General features: G+C 62.2%; 1 protein-coding gene across 1 annotated transcript in view; it reads right to left on the reverse strand.

Moving 5' to 3' along the window:
* The window catches only part of PAPPA2 (pappalysin 2), a 144,099-nt gene extending 136,852 nt beyond the window's left edge, over positions 1-7,247 (reverse strand). Inside the window, exon 1 of the mRNA XM_075936896.1 lies at positions 6,593-7,247. Coding sequence (XP_075793011.1) covers positions 6,593-7,097 — 505 coding nt within the window. The 5' untranslated portion in view covers positions 7,098-7,247. The remainder of the gene's footprint in view (positions 1-6,592) is intronic.
* Positions 7,248-9,320: the final 2,073 nt, after the last annotated feature.

Here is a 9,320-nt window from a genome sequence, read left to right on the forward strand (position 1 = left end):
CATGCCCAAGGGGAACAGACAGAACCAGGTTAACATGACTCCACATTCCTGCCAGGGCTCATAAACAAGCCAGCCTAGCGATCGGCTCTGCCAATACCTCACATGCGCCCCAGCCGCAGGGATGTTCCTTGCGTGCTCAGGTCGCCGGCGGCCGTGCAAAGCCCACACCTCCTGTCATCGCACGTCCATCCCGGCCGGGCGAGACGCTCCGCCCAGCGGCGCTGCCCTTGCACAGGGCCAGCAGGGCTCTCAGCAAAGGCAGGGAATCGCGTGACCCACGTTTCGGAGGCGCTGACATGGAGAATTACAGCTTAGACTATAATCCACCGCAGCTGCCGGGCGTGAGGCTCTCAAGAACTGGTACAGTTAGAGAAGGGGAACCGAAGCTGCTATTTGCAGAACTGCTAACCCAGGCTAACCCTAGACCCGGGTCGCAGAGGGGACAGGGCGAGGCAGATGTATTGGGCTATTCCACGGCACAAGGGACGAGGTGAAGTAGGAACGCCCTGGGCAGGTGGGAAAATAGAGCCGAGCGCTAGGAACGCTGCCTAAGACAGAGAGAAGAATTAACAGACCTAAGAGCAACAACGGGGAGAGAGAAGGATCTTCACCCCCCAGGGGAGGTATTCTCGGGAGGAGGAATGCCTGAATGCCGGACAGTCAGGCGAGGCAGCGGTGACGGGCAGAGACTAGCACTGGCTAATGAAAGGGGGCTGGGGATGGGGCCCAGAGGGCTGAGTGAGGCAGGGAGAGCGAGCAGGGAGTGCCGGGTTTCAGGAGGATCGGGGAAGGAGGAGACGGCAGAATCCAAAGGCAACGGGGGAGTCTTTTGCGGCCACCAAAGCCAGACCTGCGAGCAGAGGAGGGGCGGCTGGGAGCCGTGTCCGTGGGGACGGCGGAGAGGCAATAAGCAGGCACCGACATCCGGAGCGATGCCTGGGCAGGGGGAGCGGATCAGGACAGCGAGGGAGAGTGGGTGGCCCTGCCTGTGTCTTCGCTGGCAGAGCCCCTCCCGCCCCGCAGCCGCGAGAGAGGTGCCGGCAGGACGGCACGAAGACAGAAGGGCGCAGAGCCGCTTGAGCATGGAGCCGCAAGGCGGAAGGGAGAGGGGCGGGGGGGGGAACCTTTTTAGGGGCGGGGGCCGCTGACCAGGGATGTAAGCGGGTTCCCCGCAGGCGGCTCTTACTACATTTCAAAGGCAGAGGCTCAGCGGGGATAGCAAGTCCCCTGCCCCCGCTTCTAGATTAGTTGCTTAATTGAAACTGAACATCCCTACTGCTGACCCCGGGGGGAATCACACGAATCGGGGGCCACACACAAGAGAGAAGTAAACAAACAAAACCGACCTGACTGAGAAGGAGAAATACCCTCCTCATGCACCGGAGCCTAGGGGGCCAGGCTAGTAGATTTTGTGTGCTCCCGCCCCATGATGGGGAGCTGTCAGCCCGGGCGGCAGTGCCGGGAGGAGCCGGGGCTGCGCTGCGGGCAGGGTCACGTGCGGGGGAGCGGAGCCTCGCTAGGGCGGGACCGGCCGTGGTGGGATGGGCTGGGGCTGCGAGCGCCGAGCGGCCCAGCTCCGGCTCCGGCACAAGGTCTGGGCTGCGGGGACTTCTGGGGACCGATCGCAGCAAACTCCAGCCCTGCAGATGGGAAGGTGAGGGTAGCTGCAAGGTAGGCGAGGGCGAGGGGGAAAACAGGGGGCAGAGTGGGAGAGGAAGGGGCTTGTGCTGATGGGAGGGGGGCAGGTCAGGAAAAGAAAGGGGAAGGCACCACGGGAGGGGTGCAGGAGTGACAAATGCCAGGGGGCCAAGTGGAGACAATGAGGAAAAGGGCAGGAGGGGAGGTGTCAGTGGGAGGGGGGACAGGATGATGCTGGGAGAGAAGAGGAGAGGGGAAGGGCACTGGGGGCTGGAGGGGGGAGGTGCTGGGAGAAGGCTTGAAAGAAGGAGTGGGCATGGAGCAAGTCATGTGTGAGGGCACAGGGGGGCGGGAGGAGAGAGTGGTGAGGGGGTGGGCATCAGGGAAAAAGAGGGCAAAGGGGGCGGGGGCAGTAAGGGAAGGGGGAGGCACCAGGAGGGTGCAGGGCTAAGGGAAGGTGCAGGTGCCAGGGGATTCTGGGGTGAAGCAGAAGGGCAGAGACCCGCAGGGGAGGGACCCGTACCAGAGGAGAGAGGCAGGGCAGGTGTGTAGAGGGAGGTGTTAGGAGAGGGGATGAGGAGGGGTAGCTCACATGATCAGAGTGGGGCTACTGGAGGAGTGGGCACAGGGGGAGAGAGAGGCTGGTGGAGGAGGGCAGGTCGCAGCAGGGCTGAGGGCAGTGAGAAGGGCAGGAGTCAGGACAGCAGAGGAGGGTGAGGGGTTGGGGGGCAGCAGGCACCAGGGGAGCTGATGGAGCAAGGGGAGGAGACATGGCAGCACAGGGAAAAGGGAGAGGTTTATAAGATATTTATTAATAACGTGGGTGCCACAGGGGCACATCCAAACAAGCCGCATGAGCTCAGGACTGGGGCACAACACAACATTCATTTTGCTCACGGGAGAAAACTCTCCGAGGGAGTCCGAGGGAACACTTCCCCAGCCTCTTCGTCACACACATGGGGTTAATGCAACTGCAGGAGAGCTGCACGTGGGGAGTTTGGTGGGGGCCAATCTGGTAGGAGGATGGTGGGAAAAGTCCTTGAGGATGAGGGGTCACATGACACCTTTTACTTTTGGTCATGTGTCCATCTTGCCCTGAGTGTTGCCTCCAAAGGCGTGGCTAATGGGGGTCAGGGGCGTGGCTAATGGGGAGTCAGGGGCGTGGCTAATGGGGGTCAGGGGCGTGGCTAATGGGGGTCAAAGTACATTTAAAAACAATTCTTTGGGTGCACCCCCTAATGAAATGTGCTGTCCACGCCTAGGACAGGAAGCAGTGGAGCATGTAACAGCAGGGCTGGGTCCTAGAGAGAGCCGAATGCACAGCCTGAGGGAGGGGATTGGCTGCTGGGGTCTCCGGGAAGGAGAGGGAGTAGGGGTGGAAGAGCAAGTCAGTCATCGGGGGACCAGTTTAATAATCTCGCGTAGGGCACCATAAAGCCTAAGGACAGCCCTGCCGAGGACCCCTTCCGAGGAGTCTGCAACCGCCGTATTCGATTCCTGCTGCACGGCGTCTCTCTTCCCCTCCTCGCCGCTCCCCCGGCGGCGGCTGCCGCAGCAAAGACTCCGGGGGAACGGCGAGCGCTTGCCGGGTCAGCGAGGGGAAAAAAAGACATGCCCGCTGCTTCTCCTTTAAGTGACGTTTCCGTTGGCAGGGGGGATCCTCCAGTGCTAAGGCGACGAGGAGTCCTGTGGCACCTTATAGACTCACTGAAGTGTAGGAGCATAAGCTTTCGTGGGCAAAGACCCACTTCGTCAGATGCATGTAGTTGGTCTTTGCCCACGAAAGCTTATGCTCCTACACTTCAGTGAGTCTATAAGGTGCCACAGGACTCCTCGTCGCTTTTGCAGATTCAGACTAACACGGCTACCCCTCTGATACTTGCCTCCAGTGCTAAGGTGAGCTTAGGGCAGATGCGGGAGACCAGACAGGGCGGAGGAACACCCGCAAGATCAAACCGGGAGAGGCCAAGCAGACAAGTCTCCTTGGCCCCTGCATTTGAACCCCCCGTCGATGCCGTCACTGCCGTTCCCCCCTCGGCCCCGTACCGTGCCAGCTGGCTGGCCTGCATAGACAGACACGAATCTCCCCCGGCAGATCGAAAGCAAACCCCGCCCACTGCACCAGCCTGGCCTCAGAGAGCGGCTCGTTCCGCCACAGCCGGCTGTTTGGAACCAGCTCTCCCCTTGCCCTTCCAACGTCTGAGCCGCCCCGGGTGGCCTGGCTCGCGGAGTGGCGGAGCGTCCAGACACGGCGGCGCGCTGGCCGGCGGCCCCAGAAGACGCCGCACCGTGCAACGTGACTCCCCTGCCCTGCTAGAAGGGCTCTGTCCGGAGCAGGGCAGCGGCAGGGTGCTGGAGGAGGTGAGGAAAGCCGGCCTAGCCACCACGCACCTGCTCTGTTGGAAACTAAAGGCCTTGTGGTCTCCAAAGGGGGCGGGTCAGCACCTTTCTCCAGGGCTCCCTTCACCCGTGGGACACAAGGACTCTTGAAACGGTTGCCAGACAAAGCTCCTCCCCTCTTGCCCCCACAGCACCTCTTGCTAGCTGGCGAGCAAGGCCCGGCCCAGCCCGGCGGGAAGTCACAGCTCTGCCCAGGTGCAGGCGGAGGTCCTAACCAAGCCATCTGGCTACCTTTGTGCACAGCAATAGTGCCACCCTGTGGCCAGCGGACACGTCTTCCCTGCAGCCAGCTCTCCCCGGGGGTTCGCTGGACAAATACCAGGAGGGACGTTGCTGCTCGGTTCTGCTGAACGGCACGAAACCAGGGAGCCCTGCCAAGGGAGCCCAGGAACGTGGCCAACTCAAGTGGGAAAAATGGGACGCCCTCCCCCACCCCGGCCTGCAGAACAGCAGCAGGTGCCGGGACGGGGGTTAAAGGAGCCGTATGAGCTCGAGATATGCTTATCCGCCGCCAAAGAAGCCTTTCCATTGCTCTTACTCTCTCTAGCCCTGAGCCAGACAACAAAAGGAAACATAGAAACTAGCGCACTGTTTGGAGTCCGTCCAGATTTCGGTGTGAACTTCACCGGAGCTCAGTGGTGTTTGGAGCAAGAGGGGAGTGGTCTCGGACACATTTCTAATGACAGCACACAGGTAGCTCATTCAGGGCATCTCTCAGCGATGGCCAGTGCCTGGGTTCGATTAGCCCAACACGTCACGGTCACGTGGTCTGTCCCGTGCCCCGACTCAGACAAAACACGGCAGCACCGCAAGGTGGAAATGAGGCGAGATTCATTTCCTGCACATACATATTATTCTGCATGTGTTCCTAAATGGCAATTTTTTTTTCAATAATAACGAGAGTCATAAAACCAGATGAGTAGGTAAGAAAGGTCAACGTGGTCGGAACTTAATAAGGACAAGTGGAACAGTCTGGCCACAATGGAAATTGAGCCCAACCTTCACCCAAAACTGCTTAGAAGCTCAAAAAAATCTCAGTTTGATTAACCTTCCCAGCCATTAGTCCTCCACTGCCCCTGTGTCCTTCCTCATGTGACCCCCCCCCACCCCACACACCCCGTTCAGTGCTGGAATTTCCAAAATACCAGGAGGAAGGTTGGACTCAGTGTTTCCGGCCTGACTGGAAGGGAGACGTTACCAAATCTTCGGAGAGACCTTGTGATTTCTCAACCAATGTTGCAGACTCAAGAGATCGGCACAAGGTGTGGAGCAGGGGTGGGGAACCTCAGGCCCAGAGGCCGGAAGAGGTCCCTTGCATGCCTGGATCTGACCCCTACTGTGGGGCTGCAGCACACAAGATCTACTAAATCAACTAGGTGGGCTCCCCTAGGCTCTGGTGTTGGAGGGGACTGTGGGGGGGGGCGTCTTTTTCCTTCTCAGTTGAGGGCCATGTCTTTTTTGTTTGTTTGTTTGGGGGTTTTTTGCTTCTCACTTGTGTACAGCCCCCGATTTCTCTGTGGGTCAGTGGCCCCAAACCCAAGAACGGTTCCCCTCCCCTGGTTTAGAGACACCGCCAACTTTTTTGGCACTTGTTGGAACTAAATTTGAACTCCAAACCAGATGGGGTTGACCCATCGTTTAAGATTAGGGACAGGCCTCAGATACCTGCGGGGCATGTCAGGTCCGCATGCTCCCGCTGACGCTTTGATGGGAAAGATTAATAACGTGTTTCCTGTTTCAAGGTAGCCCAGCATCCAGCTAGTATCTGCCAGGTGTTTATCCCATAAGAACATACCTCCACTGATCAGTCCCAGATGCTGTTTTCTATGTAGCCCTGGTGCCAGGGGCACGCGAAGCAATTTTCAGATATGTATTACCCCCAAGGGTCTCCTCCAGGAAAGCTCCCAGACCATACAGAGATACCATCTGGAGCTAAATCTCTGAGCCCGACCCTGCTCCCCCATAGCCCTGAATTCACACCGGTGCAAAGCGCTACCGAACCGCAATGGTCTAGATCCACTTGGCACAGGGCCAAGGGGAATCAAGCCCAGAGGGGCCGACTCGAAACAAACCAAAACTCAGCTCCTTTAGTCACCGGCAGACGGAGCTTCCAGGGGCTCTGCTGGACAGCCCTGGGCCTGGATCTGCAGGGATTGTTTGACCGCCAACATGGCTTGGCTCACTCAATTGGATGCCTCTTCCAATCTTAAACCTCCCAGCACCTGCATCGTCTGGAGGCTCGTGGCTGGGGGTGGGGGGGGAGAGTTACCAAGGGGCAGAGGACGAGAGGGATTCATTAACCATGGATCCCACCACTCCAGCGCAACAGCTGGACGCAAGCCGAGTCTCAGCCTGCGGCCCACTCTCTTCCCCAAGGGGCTGGGCTTTCCGAGCCAAGGGAGCCTGGTTCCAGCCCCGCCCTTTGCCTCCCATGCAGCCTCCGTCCCCGAGAGACTGTTCCCCTGGGGGGCCACACCCGCTGGCATATGGGAGCTCGTCTCAGGGCTTGGCGGCCACACGCCCCTCCCCAGGGCGCTGTCTGGCCCACGCTTACCTGCTATGATGGCCGGGTTGCTCTGTCCTCCCTCAGGCCTCACCCAGACCTCGATGGTGAACTGGGCGCTGGGGACCTCGGGCAGCACCTCGGGCCGCGCCAGCAGCTGCTCCCGGCTCCCGGGGAAGTAGAGGGCGAGGAGGCCGCCTGGAGGGGGCGAGCTGCGGCGCCGGGGGAGCTGGCGGGGCCGAGGCCTGGGGCGTGCGCGCTGCTGCGAGGCGTCCGGCTCTCCCCACGTGTCCTCCGCGCTGCGGGGGGCGCGGAGCCGCTCGGGCGCCGGGCCGCCGTCTGCGCTGCGTGCGCCCGGGTAGAGCGCCCGCGGGTGGCGCTGCGGGGCGGCCCTGGCTCGGCGGCGCTTGGTTCCCAGCCAGCATCGCTCCCCCTCCGGCGAGCCCGGGCCCTGGGCCCGCCCCAGCGCCTGCCAGCGGCGGGGCGCCCCGTCCGGCTCGGGGGCGGCAGCGCTGAGCACCCAGGCGGCCAGGAGCAGGGGTGTGGCCAGCAGCATGCTCCTGCGCGCCCGGGGAGAAGTGTCCGGCTGGGGTCCCCCGGCGGCGCGGGGGAGGGACTCGCCTGCCCGCCCGGAGCCCCTGCGCTTGGCCCGGCCTCTCCTGCGCCCGCCCCGCTCAGGTGCGCTCGGCTGGACAGCTGGGGCTCGCTCCGGTTCGCGCCCGCTGGCGCATCCTTCCCGGGCTCGCCTCACAAACTTCGCCTCGGCATCCCCGCGCAGGGCGCTGGCTACACCGCGGGACGGGCACCCCCCGGCACCATGGCCTCTCCACGGGGGGGCTGGCAGCGTGCGCGGCGCCCTAGCGCCTCGCTCCCACCCTGGGGGCTCGGGAAGGGGCGCTCCGCTCTGGGGGCTGCAGCTGGTCCGAGCGCCGCCCAGGTGCTGCCCGGCGCGGAGGTCCCGGGGAGATCTGCGCCCTCCTGGGCGGGGAGGCTCCTGCGAAGGAAGAGAGGCGAGGGGGGCGCGTGAGATGCGCGGATCGAGGCAGCCCGGCTCTCCCCCTCGCCCTGTTTGTTTGCTGGATTTTAAAGGGATGATGCCGAGTGATGTCCGAGCTCATAAATTCTGCGCATCACTCCCCCTCCCCCCCTTCGCGAAGCATCACCTCCTCCTGCCCCTCCCGCTTTCCCAGTCCATAACCGCCCGTCAATCATCCCCCCCCCCCCCAGTGGAGCGCGCAGAGACACTCAATTAACACCCTCGCATATCCCCCCCCCCTTTGCAGTTCCATTTAAGCCAGGCGGCTTGGCCACTGGCTTTCTTCCCGCTGGCTCTGGCGAGCCAAAGTGTTCTGCTGTGCTGGGGGGCGAATAGCCATGCTCATTAATTAGTGTTAATAATGCATGGCCGAGAGCCCGCGGCGCTTCTCCGGGGGCAGCGATCTCTCCCTTCCTGGAAGGAAGGCGGCGGGCAAGGCGCGAAATGGATGAGAGCGGGGACCAGACGGAGGGTTCACTTGGGGAACGGGGAAAGGAGTCTGCGATCGCCCTCTTTGGCCAGGGGCTTATTCCTAGGCACCGGCGCTGCCTCCCACTCCGTCCCTGGCGCCCTCAGGCGCCCACCTCTTCGCGACGTCCGCCCAGAGCTACAGGTAGCAAACCGGCGTGACTTCACTTCGCTGGGCAATGTAAACCCCCCTTTCCCGGCAGTAGTCGCGCCTAGGGCGCTGTGTTGACAACCTGTCCCTCTCCTAACCTGAGAGGTCTCTTCGCATTGGCTAGACACGAACCCGGGTCCCCTCCCCAGAAAATAAAAGACCTCGTGCCATTGAATGGGGCTCGCCAGGAGCGACTGAACACGCGCTCCCGACACCGCGGCGCGATCCGGACTCTGCTGGGTCTTGCCTGGCGGTGGTCCGGGGTAGCTCCCCTCCCTGGTCCGGATCTCCGTGCTGTCTGATCCCCCCCTTACTGACACCGAGTGGGGGAAGGGCCGCGGAGTGGCGGGGCAGGAGGACGGGGCTCGGGGGAAGGGGATGGAGAAGGGCAGAGACAACCGGAGGAGCGAGAGAACCAGGTGCAAGCGGGGCCCGGCAGCTCCGCCTCCTGCCCAGAAGGGAGGCTTCCTAACCCACGCTGGCTTCTTGCCCTCCTTCCCCCCGCCCCGGCTTAAAATGGGGAGCGAGTTTGCCCCGCCGCCCCTGTCCTTGCCTGTTGTTAGGGGCTCACACTGAGTGATCGCCGCGCACCATCCACTGCTAAGGTTTGGAGCAGCTACCCCGCTCTCCAGCTTAGCCGCTCCCTCGCTCATCCCCTCGCTCCCCCCTCCCCGCCGTCCAAAGTTGTGCGGCTCTTTCTCTCTTTTTTTTTGGTCGAACCATGTCTGTGTTTTCCTCCTCTTGTAACTTTGGCGGTGACATCATCAGCTCTGCCCGCCCCCTTTCCCTCGGCTCCTCCCTCCCATCCCACCCCTCACCTGGGGGGGGGGGAATCCCTTCTCAAGCGGGGGAGCGAGCGCTCGGGTCAGTTTCAGCGGGTGAAATGTACAAAGCCGAGAGACCAGGGTGTGTGTCCCCCCCCCCCCCCCACCTCGGATCCAAGCACTGAGCATCGGCCGGTAATCGCCTGTGGGGGACCAGGGCGCAAAGGTGGGGCGGGCTGAGTCCTGCGGGGGGGGGGGGGGAGCACAGCAACATAAACCCGGAACAATCCTGCCATGACTTCGCTCCACGCGGTGGGGTGGGAAGGGAGGGGGGATCGCACCAAAAGAGACCCACAAGCG

Source organism: Pelodiscus sinensis, chromosome 9 (genome assembly GCF_049634645.1).
Source record: "Pelodiscus sinensis isolate JC-2024 chromosome 9, ASM4963464v1, whole genome shotgun sequence".
In the NCBI taxonomy this organism is placed as follows: Eukaryota; Metazoa; Chordata; order Testudines; family Trionychidae; genus Pelodiscus; species Pelodiscus sinensis.